Here is a 16,136-nt window from a genome sequence, read left to right on the forward strand (position 1 = left end):
CAATATTTTCAGAACCCTAGCAAGGGAGCCAGAGGTTACAAACAGGGGTAGTCAATGTTGTGAACTACAACTCCCATCATCCCTGATTATTGGCCATACTGGGTAAGGCTGATGGGAGTTGCAGTTCAATGATATCTGGAATGTTGACTACGGTACAACCTCCCAAAAATATTATTTAGACTCTCATGCCTAGAGTGCTGGACGGTGTGTGTGTGTGTGTGGGGGGGTGCTAGCTTGCTGGGAATGCCTAACTTTCTAATGCCTGCAAGCCACAAAAATGCTGAACTTCAACACTTGCACTGGCTGGAGCTCTGTAGGCTTAAATAATAATAATAACATCCCCATAGACTTTCTCCTGCCAAGAGCAGGACTGCCAGGTTCTGCGTATGGCCATTATTATTGCTTTGTTCATATACATAAAAGCCGAGACATGGTCTGGGACACAGTGGTAAAATGCTGGGAGCTGGTTCATACTTAGGGTGGGGGGAGTGAAAAACAGACTGTTAATATTAATGTACACTGGCAAGAAAGTTCTAGTAATTTTTCCATGCAGGTGCAGACATGGCTGTTCTTGCACCCAGCTTTGATTCCACGCCAATACAAGCTGTTGTTTGCTGGCAAAGGATGGTTGCTAAACGGAGATACTTTTGAGTCCTGAGATTTTAATTTTTTTAAAAAAGCAAAGCACAGACTCAAGAATCCCCCCTCTGGTCAAGCTGGAACATGGCCTGGTTTCTTTCTTTAATTTATTACCGTAGTTAAAAAAATAGTCAATACTGTATCTGCAATTGCAGTTGCAGATAACAACACTAATTAGCATCACCTTTCACCAACAATATCTAATAAGTTAGTTACATTTATTTAAGACAAGTCAATGATGAGAAAAAATGTTTGAGTTCTGGCTTTAATGGTCTGTTGGTGTATCTATTGCAGAGCAAGTCACAATTAGGTGTTCTTGTCTTCGAGAATACTACTAATGACTGGTTGGACCTGGGCTGCATGGTCTCCTTGCAATGGCATATGGAAGCAGTATTTTACATCAGCAGGCAAAGCTTGTTTTCTAAGCATTTCACCACAACCATGAGAACTAGACCCTTTATTCTATTTAAAAAACATTCCTGAACTTTTCAGTATTTCAGATTCTGCAACAACTTCCATGATAAAGCCCAGATGCTTTCAGAATAACAGCCATTAAAATATCAGGGTTTGATGATAGCTTCCTTCCTATATTTATTCTGCAGTGTATCACCATTCAGATTGAAAAATCCACAATAGGACAATATTTTTCTTAGGACCAGAGAAAGCAGTGAACAAATTTTCTGATACTTCAGAACTCTTTAAAGCTTTTCAATTATTTTGTAAGTTGAATTTCTCTGAAGAGCCAACACAACTCCCTTTACTTTTTGTCATCCAGATTGTTTTTTTACTTTATTTTTTGTACACAGCTAATGACTATGCACAAGCAGTGGCGTAGCGTGGGGGGTGCAGGGGGGGCCGGCCGCACCGGGCGCAACATCTGGGGTTAGGGCAAATACACAGGTTAGGGGGCGCAAATCCACGGGTTAGGGGGCGCAAATCCACGGGTTAGGGGGCGCAAATTACTTGCCTTGCCCCGGGTGCTGACAACCCACGCTACGCCACTGTGCACAAGTGTCTTACTTCATTTATTTATGGATGTTGGTATTGATAATTAGAAGGCATGAGGAGTGATCTCTATCCCTACATAGTGACTGGTAATTCAACATATAGAAGTCTGGAACAAGTTGTTTCAGGAGCAATGCATTATGTGACCACAGCTGATTTAGTTTGCTTTACCACATCACTCCAGAATAAGTGATTTAGGACTTTTAACAAACCTGTTCCTCTCTATAAAGCACTTGACATTTTCCATTAAAAGGATAATTAACTTGAAATTGGTGACAAGTGCAACAATTGAATGCACATTAGAGTTAGTATATCTATCATCACTACTGGTTATTCAGGAGGTGTAAGACAGAAGTTAGTAAGCAAGATGAATGAAAAAGGGATTAGTAATTTTGAAAGATTTGTTAAAATTTGTTTTTGGCTGGCTATCTTCTTTTATTGGGTAAGTTACTTTTAGTGGCATATTTAGGTTTTGTGTTGAAATGTAGTGATTTGAGTAGAAGCTGTATAATCTATTACATAGCTTTTTTGTTGTTGAGTGAAACATTCTTTGCGCTTACAAATTGAATTGTGTCTGTGTGCAATCAGCTTCTGGTTTTGTTTTAGTTGTTCTACTGCTGTGCTTTCCAATAATTGTATAGATTTGTAACTGCTATAGGTTAGAAGTCTTAAGATGTCACTGTAAGGTTTCTGTGTAAAAAGTACTCTAGCAACCTTTCAAGTTGTACAGTGTTAATGAACATAGCCTCTTTTAACAAGTTAAAATAGTTCTATTAAAATCTGCTTGGTCATCCAGTGTTGTTTAACAAAAATTATACACTCCCAGTTTTTGAGAAAATAAGGCTGTAATCCTAACCCCAATGAGTAAAACCCATTGTGTTCAATAGGACTGGGTTCTTAGTAGGCATCATTCTTCTTCTTTTTATTTTTATTATATTTATTGCATTTATATCCCACCATTTTTCAAGGAGTTCAAAGTAGCATACGTGGCTCTTCCCCAACTCATTTAATCCTCATAACAACCCTGTGAGGTAGGTTAGTCTGAGAGGCGGTGACTAGACTAAGATCACCCAGCGAGCTTCATGGCAAACTGGAGATTTGAACCCTGATCTCCAAGGTCCTAGTGCAACATTTTAACCACACTGGCTCCCCTTGTATTGAGACATAATGAGAAAGTCAGACTTTCCTATTGGCCTCCTTCCTAAAAAGAAGTGCTTATGCAACACAAAACTTAAGAAAAAGGATGAATACAAAACTGATTGTATTTATATTGAGATAAAGAGGTGGTATGGCTGAAACAGAAAGGCAGTACAAGTCCAGGCCCTCCATGATGCAACTTAGAACTGGTAAAAAAACAAAGCCTGAAAGAGTACTGTACTGATATAAATTAGCTTTTATATTCTACATAGAATATAAACAGTCAGCCCATGCAGAATGATACACCAAGGCTTGATCATTTGCAATCAGATTTACAATGGGGAAATTAAAGCAGTCCTTAGTGCAGAGACTAGGGGGCAATTTAACAAGTTACACAATGCTTGTTTGTCATTTTTTAAATTATTATTATAAACTGTGTGACTAATATGTATGTTTCCTCAAGAGTAAGCTTTCACAGCTTCTTTTATTGACTCTTAACATTCTAGGTCTCTGGAGTTTTGTTAATGTGCATTGGAGTATCTGTTCAGGTGAAGCTCCGTGATATCTATGTAGTGATAAATGATGCTGCTTCAAAAGTCCCTATGATCATAACAGTTATTGGCACACTTGTCGTCCTTTCGTCAGCTTTTGGGAAAGTTGCTCTACTAAACCGCAGTCCTAACTTGATCAAATTGGTAAGTAATGATACCCAGATTTCTAAGTCAGATCCAAAGCATGAGTAGGCCTTTAAATTTAGCTTAACCTCTACCCTTCTGAAGGCACAGAGGAGGGCTGGGTCAAGAGATGCCATACTGTAATTGATTTTTTTTTTTTAAGTTGCAGTGCTTTCTTAACTGGGTTGTGTAATTCAATGGGGAGGTGCGCTTAGGTCTCTCACCCATTCTTTTAATTCCTTGTAATACCCACAGGAAGAACTATGCTAGGCCAGTGTTTCCCAACCGGTGTTCCGCGGCACACTAGTGTGCCGCGAGACGTTGCCTGGTGTGCTACGGGAAAAATTAAAAAATTCGAAAGATATCCGGAGAGGCGGCCTTCAGGCGAGTTTTAATTTTAATTTTCCTTCTCCCACTTAATGCCCCACGCTCGCCCGAGCAGCTTGCAGTCCTCGGTAACCACGGCGACCCGAGGGAGGGGAGGGAACAGGGAAGTGGAGGGCGGCGGCGAGCCGCGATGACGTCTAAACTTTAGACCACAGCGCCACCCACTTCCCTCAGTAAGGGGGGGAGGGACAGCTAAATCAAGCATGCTCCATTTCAAACAAGCCCAGCCCAAAGGAAACCTGTCTGATTTGCATCTTGCCTCCTGAAAGAACGTTTAGAAGTTATTCCCAAAGAGTTGCGAGGCTCAGGCTGGAATCCAACAGGGGAAGCAGCGATGCGCAAAGCCTCACCTGCACAACTCCTGCCTGCCTTGCAGCCCTGGAGGGGAAGGGGGAGATGAAAGGGGACGCCGTGAGCATTGGGGGAGGCAGTGCCAGACCCCCCCCCATCTTGCATCCTTCGCCCATTTAAGGTTCCCTTTCCCAGCTCGCTCTGAGGGATCCCGCGCACCCGGCCGCCCGGAATGTGCCTCGGCTGCGCGCTGGGAGGGGTGAGAAGAAGCAGGCGGGAGGCATTTCAGAGGCGGCTCGGAGGAGCAGGAGAAGGGGCTGCTGGATCAAAGCTAAATCCGGCTTGCTTGGTCACCGTCCCGGCTCAAGCCTGAGTCACTCTTTGCTGGCACGCTCTTGCCAGGGACGCCTGCCAATGTCATGCCGATATCCCTCCGCTGCTTCCCGCAGGAGAAGCTCGCCCTTAAGCCAGGAGCCCGGCAGGCACAGAAATCACTCACGCGTTACCTAGTGGGGGCATATTTGGGTGCGGAGGCAAACTGGCCCTGCCCCCCGGGGATGCCAACTGGAATAAAACATTGGGGGAGGGCAGGTAAGTCCCTCATAATCTTTATTTTTTAATATAGAATTTTTATTGAATGATTTTATGTTACAAAAAACATTACCACCATACTACCTCAAAATATTATTGAGAAATAAAAATGACATACATCAATATTGTGTTTGTTATTTGTAATTTACCGTCTTATTTCCTCCCAAACATTTCATACAAAACACCCACCCGCACACACACGAAAAATAATGATAATAATGAAAATAAATATTTTCCCCCTTTTATCTTACAAAATCTTTTTTTTTTATTTTGACTTCCTGTCAAGTCCCTTCACATATGTTTTACCTTACAATTGAATGTACACAAAACAATAAACCCCGCACAATCGATCACACGCGCACACCATTTGAATGGCAATGCACATCAACTTGGGGGGGCAGTCCCCACCAAAAAATTTATTGGGGGGTCGATGGTACCTTGACCCCTAGGAGGTGGCTCCTACGCTGCCCCCCGTATTTTGTTTCATAAAACGGATATACCCTTTGATTTGCAAAAATATAAGCAAATTATCAGCAGCTATTTAAAACGTCGGAAAAATTTAAACCAACTGATTAAAACCATGTCAACAGTCTGGGTATCTGTAGAAACAAAAATGGTGGGGTTTTTTTTTTAAAGCGGGCCCCCCAAAAAACCATCTTGAAGGCACCTGACATCAATAGGCAGGGAGTTCCAAAGTGTGGGTGCTGCTGTGCTATCTGACACAGTTCTCCCCAACAGTGGCGTAGCGTGGGGGGTGCAGGGGGGCCAGCCGTACTGGGTGCAACATCTGGGGGGGGGGGGCGCGCTCGCACTCGCAGCTCTCTGCCCCAAGTTGATGTGCATTGCCATTCAAATGGTGTGCGCGTGTGATCGATTGTGCGGGGTTTATTGTTTTGTGTACATTCAATTGTAATTTAAAACATATGTGAAGGGACTTGACAGGAAGTCAAAATAAAAAAAAAGATTTTGTAAGATAAAAGGGGGAAAATATTTATTTTCATTATTATCATTATTATTTTTCGTGTGTGTGCGGGTGGGTGTTTTGTATGAAATGTTTGGGAGGAATAAGTGGGATCCGCGTGCGCGAGACCGAGATCGCGGGTAAGGAGCTCAGCCCTGGGCAGGAGGAAGCGGGGCTGCGCGTGCGGGCCACATCCCCACAGAGAGCGAGCCTCCCCCGGCCCACCACTCCGGGCAGGTCCACTCGCATGAGGGGGCGGCGATGGCGACGGCCGGCAGCTTGCCTGCAATGCCATCCCTCGAGCAGGCGAGGAGCCCGGAAGCTACCAGATGCGAGTCCTCTTTCCCACCCTGCTCGGGAGTCCAGAGCACTTGGTCGCATTCAGGATCTAGAGTGGGGAAGCGGGGCTTGTGTCTGGGCTGGACACATTGGGCTGCCTGTGCCGCTCGACCTGCGGGGAGAAATCAGGGTGGGAGTCACGACCGTGAGGCAGGGCTGCCAAGTGTGGCAGAAGAGGACACGGCCGTCGCATCTGTCCTTAGGTAGGAGCTTCTTCCGTGTCGACCTGCTGCCCTAAAGTCTTGGCTTTTTTCTTGGCTTTTTGGCGGTTGGCACAGAAGGAAGGCAAGGGGGAGGGGAAAAATTGAAACTTACACTTTCATGCATCCCTCCCGGCGTGACGCTGCGCGCTGACGTCACGGGGCTGTAATGGTGGTGTGCCTCGAGATTTTTTTCATGAAACAAGTGTGCCTTTGCCCAAAAAAGGTTGGGAAACACTGTGCTAGGCAACCGTCCTGACAACCACAAATAATAAATGTATTGTTGCCTAAGCATAAGAAATAGGCAAGAAATAAACTAGCAATCTTGCACAATTGATTTCCCCACCCTCACTCAAAACAGATTAGGTTCAGAGCAAACGGTATAATGACCCGTCTTTAGAGCAAGTAAAAACCTTCTGAAGACCATAGGCCATGTACAGTGGAACCTGGGGTTAAGTACTTAATTCGTTCCGGAGGGCCATACTTAACCTGAAACTGTTCTTAACCTGAAGCACCACTTTAGCTAATGGGGCCTCCTGCTGCCGCTGCACTGCCGGAGCACGATTTCTGTTCTCATCCTGAAACAAAGTCCTTAACCTGAAGCACTATTTCTGGGTTAGCGGAGTCTGTAACCTGAAGCATATGTAACCTGAAGCATATGTAACCGGAGGTACCATTTACACATTAGCCATTATTCTGCCTCTATTGTATTCCCATTCCTGGCGTGCGTGTACACCCCACATTACCCACAATGCAGAGCTATCCTATGGTTTATTGAGGAAAAACTGCTGTTTGATGTGATTTCCCTCAAACCAGCTTCAATCCAAAAGGCAAATTAAACCACATTCCATTCGCAGACAAGCTGAGGTGTGTAACTTTGAGACATCCATTGCAAGTTCACAGATGGCAGTGTGTGTGCGGATGACGACTTCATGAATGGGAATTGGAGGGGGGTACCAAACAGGTATCCCTGCCACCTCTCTGGTGTACTTGGCAATGTGCAAATGCATTGTGTTTTAAGCTGCTAATGTGTACATATCTTATATGAAGGAGTTTTTGAGTATACTTTGTGATAAGTAAAAAAATCCTCCCTATGTAGGTAACTGTTCTTCATCTCAAACCCTGCTCTCTTGTTCAGCTGGGAAAACTACTCCATCTGAGTGTGTGCCTGTTGGCTTTTAATACTGGACACATGCCCCAAAATATGTTGTTTTAGAAGTGAACATATAAACAGTGGTATACACTTTAACCACAGCAGGTAAATTTACCATGTATGGACCTGAAGGCTGAACTTGGATATGATCAGCCATTTGATTTTGACTATTCCTAAGTGTGACTTCATCTCTTAATCTATATTGGTGCCAGTGATAATGGACAAAATGTTGAATTTGGCTCTGTAGGCATCATACAATCAACTTGGCATCTCAGATAAATTAAAATTAGACTAGGGGATGTGGGAGACCTGGGCAGATAAATAAGAAAAAAATGAGGGCACCAATGCAATTTTCTGCAAGTATTTTTTTTTTAAAACCACTTAGCACAATCCTGATGTTTGTTGTTGTTGTTAAGAAAATGACCTTTAAGCTGAAAGCAACTCTTCGTTTCTAGTTCATAGGCATATTGTTGGCACTGTTGGTACTTGAAATCACAGCTGGTGCTGCCACCTACACTTACAGACATAAGGTAAGTTTTGTGCCAAAACAAGGCACCACCTTAAATAGTTTTTGGGTGATGTTGGAAAGATGTAGAACTAGAGTCTTACCTAAAGTCAATATTCTCAAAGAGAAGTGGGCAATTGCAGTAAGTGGGATGGGCACATATTTTATTATTTTGAACTGATGCATAATACTCCTGTGCTTACCACCTTCCACAGCAAGGAGGTATTTCTTTCCTTCTCTGTCCCCCTCCAATAAAACAAAAACCTTTTAAAATAAATGTTCCCAATCCAATAGCTTGTGCTTGCAGCCTCGGCTCTGTATACCTGAAGGAGCGTCTCCACCCCCAGCTTTCAACCTAGACCCTGAGGTCCACCTCCGAGGGTCTTCTGGCAGTTCCCTCACTGTGAGAAGTGAGGTTACAGGGAACCAGGCAGAGGGCCTTCTCAGTAGTGGTGCCCTCCCTGTGGAATGCCCTCCCATCAGATGTCAACTATACAACCTTTAGAAGACATCTGGAGGCAGCCCTGTATAGGGAAGTTTTTGATGTTTAATGTTTTATTAAGTTTTTGTATTTGCTGGAAGCCGCCGAAAGGAGCAACCCAGTCAGATGGGTGAGGTACAAATAATAAAATTATTATTATTATTATTATTATTATTATTATTATTATTATTACTGCTGAATTGTCCCCTCGGTCACATAGCCTACCTGCCCATGTGTCTTACTTTTGGGCAGCAGGTTTAGACGACTACTCCAACCTGAATTTGCCAATACAGTATGTGATTGAATCCCACCTGCAAAATAGCCTGAAAACCAGCTGTGGTCTACTAATTCATGTAACTGGAACAAGCCTGTTGGTCAAAACTGGTGTGGAATGAAGAGATCTTCCCAGTCCTGAAGCCCATGTTCTCAGTCTGAAGCACATACTATTTGCTTCAGTGGATAGAAGTAGGATTGAATCTGGTGGGGCAAGTCTTCCCTGGTTATCCTCTATACTTGTTGATCTCTACCTACAGGAGGCCTTCAGGTTATTCCTCTAATTTAAGACGGTGGTCCTGATGTGGTTCTTTTATATTTGCTTTATAAATGCTTCATAACACATCATTCCATTTTTAATTAAACCTTCAGCATTGAAATGAGTTTTGCTTGGGATATTTAACTGTGTGTAAGCTTTTAACTGCCTACAATGTGCTCAATAAATATAGAATAGAAAGGCTGAGGGAGAAAGTATGAAAATAATTTGTCTTGGCTACATTTCCCAATTGGTAAGGAGGACAGACCTCAGAAAGTAAATGAGTTAAACCAGAAGCCTTGCAAGAAACATTAGTGCCAGTCATGTCTTCATAGGGTTTGCCACTAAACTGAAACACCAGAGAAAATACGGAAACACTTCTGCACATTGTTAGACTATGCCACAGATGGTCCCCATTTTTTCTCCAGAGCTAGTGTAAGAAGTGCTTCCTTAACCAAAATATGTAAATGGATTTCCATTCCTGCTTCAGCCTTGAGTGAGACCCTATGTGTTGCAAGTTGATGTACAAAGGGGGTATTAGCTTGGAAGCAGTCAAGTAATATGCAGTCTAGTAATTATGCTTGGAACCTTGTAACTTGTTAATGATCCACCTGTTGAATGCGCCAGTGTCTCTCAGATGTTTGAATTCCCCTTTCTCTTCCTTACCTGCTACACAGAAAAGATAATATTGTGTAGTCCTAATTTAAGTGATTATTTTAGATGGATCCATCTAGCGTACAAAATGCTGTTTCATGGCCAGAATTGTTTCTAAGTGGAGGGAAAGGGCCCACTCAGTAAGAGTCCAATTGATTGATTAAGACACAACTTCCACTTGTGTGCTTGAAGTCCTTTCATAAAAAGAAATGGTTCTCCTTAGCTCTATCCCCCTCCATGCAAATTATTTTCTCCTGCCTTTGGAAAACCCTGTGTGTGTTAATGCAGTTGCATCAGACTTTGTTGAGCGATACCTTGAAGACATTGGACAAATATAATGAAGAAGTGCAGATCACCAAAGGGGTGGACTCTTTACAGACAGAGGTAAGCAAACTTTCTTTTCAATTATAAAGAGCAGAGAACTAATGGTGAAGCCCAGTATTCTGGTAACATTTAAGAAGCTCAAGCGTGAATAACAATATATTTTTTCAGTCTTTCTATGTTGCCATCTAAAGGCTATCGGATTAGACCAGAAAACCCACTGGTTCTGGAAAGAAAAGGGAAGAATCCCTCTAAGTCAAGGAGGCACAACTTTGAAGATGGCATGATAGAATGATTGCTTTTTGAGATTTTCTGTCCCACCATTTTCTCTGGTTGAAAAAGACTTTGTAGGGCTTAAAATAAAACCCTTGCAAAACCTGTCTGGCTAGAGTTGACAATAGGAATAAAAGAAATTAGTATTCACCCTATGGCTGTGACAAATTGTCATAGCGCCTTCAGATTACCTGTTTAGCAGAATAGCATATTAGTATAAGTAGAATCTTTCTTCATACTTTTTGTTGTTGTTAAGAAGAGTTCTTAGGCTTTCATCAACAACCACACTATCTGTTCCACTGCTTACCAACCTAAATTCCTTTCCCTTCCACTCTAGTTCCAATGCTGTGGTGCAGAGAACTATACCGATTGGCTGAACACAACATTTGGATCTCTCTCTTCATCTGTCCCAATAAGCTGTTGCAGAGTACCTGTGGAAAACTGCATCACAGATCTAAGCAAAGACACAGCAGGCATTAACCAGCAGGTAAACGTCATATTGTCAAAAACCACATCTTGCATGTCTTGTCTCTTAAGGGAAATGTGTGTTTGAAACTAATATCCTTCAAAGTGGGCAACCAGTTAGGGATGTGCTAGCAAATAAAATGGGTTAGAGCCAGGCGAAAACTAGAGTGCAAGTCTCCCTCTAAAGTCAACCAAACACAGATTAGTGCACATAATCATGTCTACCAAGTGGCAGTGTGGTCCGTGATGTGGGCACATTTTGCAGCCAGCATTGCAGCCTCCAGTAGCCAACCAGCAGAGTTATTTAAGGTGGTCCAGAGATTGCCGATTCCCCTTGTTGGGGAAGGGCCCCCTGGAGCCTTTGAGGGCCTACTGTGAACAACTGGCTGCACATTGTGAGGATAAAGTCACCCGACTTCTGAATTATCTTGACTCTGCAGCTTCAGTTGAAGCATCCAATTCTATAGTCTGTGACATGTTGTGGAACTGATTTCAGATTGTGTGGCCTGATGATGTGGACGTATGTATAGGGAAGTTTTTTAAGGTTTAATGTTTTAGTGGCTGGAGCAACCCAAACAGATGAGCAGGGTACCAATAATAAATTGTTGTTATTATTTGCTTGTGGCTATATGCCCAACCATGTGTCCTCTTGACCCCCCAACCCCTGGCTATAAGGCATAGTCGAGAGTAACACTGGGAGTGTGTTTTTTGTCTCCCTTGGAGTTCTGCTACAGGGGAGTGTTGTTGTTGTTGTTTAGTCGTGTCCGACTCTTCGTGACCCCATGGACCAGAGCACACCAGGCAGAGAGTACAGGACGCTATTTTATTCCCAGTGCTATAACAATCTATATGGAGCTGTTGAGAGCGAAATTAGGAGATTTGGGGCAAGATGCCATCAGTATGCTGATGTCATTCATCTCTGTCTCCATAAAATCTGAATTGGGAGAGGCCTTGTGAGCCCCAGACTGGTGCCTAGATGTAGTGGTGGACCAGATAAGGGAAAATAAACTCTATCTTAGCAAAATAGAGGTGCTCTGAGTGAGTGGTTCCCGCCTCTGAAAAATTGGCCAATTCCCATCTCTAGGTACTCCCTCTGAAGGAGCAGACTTGCATTCTGGGTGTGATTTTGGAGTCAGCTGTGTGTCTGGAGGCCTAGGTAGGAGCACATTTTTTCAACCCTGTGTGGCAGCTGCAGCTGTTCCTGGACTGGTATAGCTTAACCAGAAGTAGTCCAAGCACATGTAAATACTGAATTACTGCAATGAACTTGATGTGTTGCTCCTGTTGTGCTTGGTCTAGAAACTACTGTTAGCGCAGAATGATGAAGCACAATTACTGACAGGAGGGAGACCTTATCAGCATATAACACCTGCACTGAGATCTGCACTGGCTGCCAGTTTGTTACCAGGCCAAATTTAAGGTGTCACTATTACTATATAAAACCCTTAACAGCTTGGGACCAGTTTACTTAAAGGATATATGCTTACTTAAAGCAATATATGCCCACTCTACCATTTCAGCCTATGGAACTTGCATTTTTACAAGTGCGACATAATTTCCATTCAGCACTTGCAAGCAAATGATCCTTCAATGCGGCAGTTTGTAGTATTGTTTTAAAATAGCCGATTTTATATTTTGACATTTTGTCAATTTATTTTTAAGGTTTGCTTTCATTGGTATTTTAAAATGAGCGTTTTAGATTGCTGTTTGTAAATCACAAGCAGTGTGTACGTTTTGTTAAATGAAATGAGTAAATAGAGTGCACCTTTTACATCAATGCATCTGTGAACAGAAAGAACTGTTGCATGTACAGAGAACACATTAAATCACCTGTCTATAATGTGTACACCCCACACACCAGAGTGAGCCCAACCAAATTTGGTGTGACATCTTATCTCTCAGTGTGACCAGCACATCTTGGAATACTTAATATGCACGAAAAACATCAGGCTACCACCCTCATCCTTTAGATCTGTCCTGAGTTCTAAGCTGATGGGGAACGTTTGGAATTCCAACACTTTGGTTTGGTGTTCAGATACGACAAAGCAAAACTCCGTGTATTGTTATGAAAGGGAAAAGAAACCAATCCTATTTACATAAATAGCAGGATGTTCAGTGGTGTACCCCTGCACAAGGTTTGTCTCCTTGTGATGAGAGAGTACGCACTAGGGACTTCCATTGTATTCCTGTAACATTAATGCAAGCATAGTGCACTGAAGCTAGCAGCACAATCACTAATCATGTAGGAGTTTCCTGAAACTCCCACTGAACTCCCAGTGATCTTACTCTGCCCAGATTCTAAATGCTGATGCTGAAGAACTTATACTCCCATCTTCCAGACAGGAAGGAGGTTGCCCATTCAGGGAAGCATGGCTCACGTAAAGGAAATATCTGCTGATAATCTCTCACCATTAGCCATTTCTGGGCTGGTTCATTTTTAAGTGACTTCTTTGCTAACGCTTTCTTCGCATGCCAGGTCTAAGTTTCTGTTGCAGTAACTTTTGGATTTCATTGAGTGTTTGAAAGTCACAAACGGATTGGGGACTTTGGTCCCAGCAGTCTTGGTAGCAGCCTTCAGAAGTGCTCTTAAATGAAGGACCAGGTTAGGAATGTGGCATGGCTGGGCTCTCCAGATAAAAACGTCTAAAAGACAATGATCTACATTGTTTTAGACTGCATATATAGTTGTGTCTAAGCCCTGATCTGGTGCTTGATAAATGAGTCTAAATGTTGCAAAACCTCCAAACCTTCCAAGCTGGCTTGGACATTACATTCCACCTTGATTCTTTCTCGTGAAGAGGGGGAGGCATTAATTCATTTGTAGCTAGAGGTTCTCGTTCTTGTTGTTTAACCCTTGGAGGCTTCCCCATCTGTTTGCCATGCAAAGAAAAGCAATGACTGCTGACTTTCCCATCTATCAACCAGTATGGTGTAGTGGTTAAGAGCGGTAGTCTCGTTATCTGGGGAACCGGGTTCGCGTCTCCGCTCCTCCACATGCAGCTGCTGGGTAACCTTGGGCCAGTCACACTCATATGAAGTCTCTCAGCCCCACTCACCTCACAGAGTGTTTGTTGTGGGGGAGGAAGGGAAAGGAGAATGTTAGCCGCTTTGAGACTCCTTAAAGGGAGTGAAAGGCGGGATATCAAATCCAAACTCCTCCTCTTCTTCTTCTTCTTCTTCTTCTTCTTCTTCTTCTTCTTCGGGGAGGAGGGTAGAGGAGATCAGCTTTTTTGCCTCTTGTGATGGTCCCCTTACCTACTGCCTTTAGGAAGATATGGTGATATGATTTAGCTAACACTGGCGGGAGTTGGGAGTCGAGGAATGGTGCCTGTGGATTTAATGATGGGCGTCGCTACTTTCTCTCATAATTTGACAGCAGGAATAAAAAGAACTGGAGCCCCTGTTTGAAGACTCTCTCCTCTCTCTCTCTCTCTCTCTCTCTCTCTCTCTCTCTCTCTGTGTGTGTGTGTGTGTGTGTGTGTGTGTGTGTGTGTAGGAATCTTAATCACAATGTGAAACTGAGATTTTAATTTATTTAAAAAGTTCTGCCTTTGATTTTGAAGGTGCCCCTTGCAGCAATTAAAATATCAAGTTTTTCTCTTTCTTTCTCCAGGGGTGTGTTCTAAAACTGAATAATTGGGTTGAAGAGCACATTGCTATGCTTGGAGGGGTTGGGATTTTTGCTGGAGTTGCACAGGTAAGCATGAAGTGTTAAACTGAAGTGTTAGACTGGTCTATCAAGTAGATCTAGATTTAAACACTATAGATGGGTGTTATTTGATGTTGATGTTGACAAATGTGAGAGCCAGGCTTTCAAATTTAGAAATAAGGACCAGCCAGATGCATTTGGGTTTTCTAAAAATGTTTTTTTCTAATGTAAGGTGACAATCCTTATAATTCACATTGGAAGCAATGAGCCAAGTGGTTGCCCCAGTGTATATAAAAAAATACATCTAGAGCAAAATAATTCTGATTACTGTCTATTGTGTCTTCCTTCTTTGTGTTTCAAGTACCCAAATACCCAATCCTAAATTTTCTGTATGTTCTGTGCTTTCTTTCTAGCTATTTGGGATTCCATTTTGCTATCTGCTGTTGAGAACGCTAAAAGAAAATTATGAACATATTGAATAAGTTTCAAGAAGCTGATGTGAATTCTGCAGCTGGGATTGGAAGAAAACATTCAACAGTGCTTCACTTTTGGGGGGTCCTGCTTGTTGTGTAGTGCATAAATAAAATACTTACATCACTCCAGTGTGGTAGTTCTCAAACGTTCTACCATCCCATGGCCCATTTCAAATGGTTATACAAATTGAGACCTACTGCTCAAAAAATGGCTGCAGATGGAAGACCATTTCTGTTGCATCACTTTCTCTCGATATCTGATCCCTCTTTGCAAATTGCTAAAAAAGTTATTCGTGAGTTTCTTCTGTGGAACTTCTTGCCACAATTCAGCTTTTCTCAGGGCAGAGATAGTGGCTCTGGAGATATTATGAACCCACCTCCCCATTTCAGGCAGAATTTTATGAGGAGGTGCTGCTGTTGTATAGGTCCTCACCCACTCACCCCACACATTGCCTCTTGGTGTCTTTATGCAGCTCCTATGCTTTCTTCTCCACTCTTCCTTCCATTCTTAGCATGTGCCCTCTGGACCTACCCCAAGCTACTAGTTTCTTTCATTCTTCCTTCGTGCTCCTTTTTTTTTTTTTTTTACATCTATTTCTTTCTCTTAATAAGTTTTCCTCTCTTCTCTTCTTCTTTCCTATTTTGGGAGGTGTGTGTACATGCGTGCGGCGTGCGCCCCCCCTTACTTACCTTTCAAGGCACCCTCTTGCCCTTTTCCTTGAAGAGACTTCCCTTCTCTGCCTGCCAAAGTTCCCCATCTCCCAACCATCTTTACTTGGTATGTATACGCTGCTGTTGACTTCTCAGCAAAACTGCCCAATGCTTGCTTGTCCTTATGAGATATGGACTCATTGTTAAAACTGTGTTTATGGAAGACAATCTTACTCGGCTACGAGTGACCACCAAAGGTGTTAGCTGCTACCTTGGAGTTGGGCAGGAGAAGCTTTCTGGCTTAGCTGGAGACCAGGTGGGAAGGAAGATTTAGGGGGCTGTGTGTGTGTGTGTGTGTGTGTGTGTGGTCAGAAGGTTCATCAGCATCATAACGGGTTGCTTTCCTGTCCTCCCCCCTCCCCGCCCAATCATCCCTACCCTCCTTCCTCCACACTTGGCCAGCCAGTCCATCCATCCAATTGTCCATTTCCCTTATTTCCTCTGCTTTTCTGTCCTACCACCTTGCCTTCTAACCTACTTCCACATGTGACAATGCCGTGTGCTGGTGGGGTTCTGCTGGCAGTCAGGTGAGGGGAGGCAGCAGGCAGGCCGGCTGTGGCCCTGAGGCCCACTGCTAATTCCCCAGTCCAGTTTGAGCAGCACTGATCAATTTTTTTTCCATGAAATGATATATGCCCTGCTTAGAGGAAGTGTGTGTGTGTGTGTGTGTGTGTGTGTGTGTGTGTGTGTGTGTACAG

The 16,136-nt window shown here is 43.2% G+C and overlaps 1 protein-coding gene across 1 annotated transcript; it reads left to right on the forward strand.

Moving 5' to 3' along the window:
• The first annotated feature begins 1,912 nt into the window (after positions 1-1,912).
• LOC114585276 (tetraspanin-6-like) lies at positions 1,913-14,975 on the forward strand. The gene is made up of 7 exons (XM_028707787.2): positions 1,913-2,086; positions 3,288-3,476; positions 7,833-7,907; positions 9,835-9,930; positions 10,478-10,627; positions 14,219-14,302; positions 14,668-14,975. Exons 1-7 carry the CDS (start codon positions 1,937-1,939, stop codon positions 14,734-14,736), a joined length of 813 nt encoding a protein of 270 aa, XP_028563620.2. The 5' UTR covers positions 1,913-1,936; the 3' UTR covers positions 14,737-14,975.
• The last annotated feature ends 1,161 nt before the right edge of the window (positions 14,976-16,136 follow it).

The sequence above is a fragment of the Podarcis muralis genome, chromosome 1 (assembly GCF_964188315.1).
Source record: "Podarcis muralis chromosome 1, rPodMur119.hap1.1, whole genome shotgun sequence".
Taxonomy (NCBI): domain Eukaryota; kingdom Metazoa; phylum Chordata; class Lepidosauria; order Squamata; family Lacertidae; genus Podarcis; species Podarcis muralis.

Coding starts and splice junctions, on each gene's coding strand:
- LOC114585276 (XM_028707787.2), top strand. CDS start 1,937: ATGCACATTAGAGTTAGTATATCTATCATCACTACTGGTTATTCAGGA. Junction 3,477..7,832: donor GTCCTAACTTGATCAAATTG/GTAAGTAATGAT, acceptor CTTCGTTTCTAG/TTCATAGGCATATTGTTGGC. Junction 10,628..14,218: donor CAGCAGGCATTAACCAGCAG/GTAAACGTCATA, acceptor TTCTTTCTCCAG/GGGTGTGTTCTAAAACTGAA.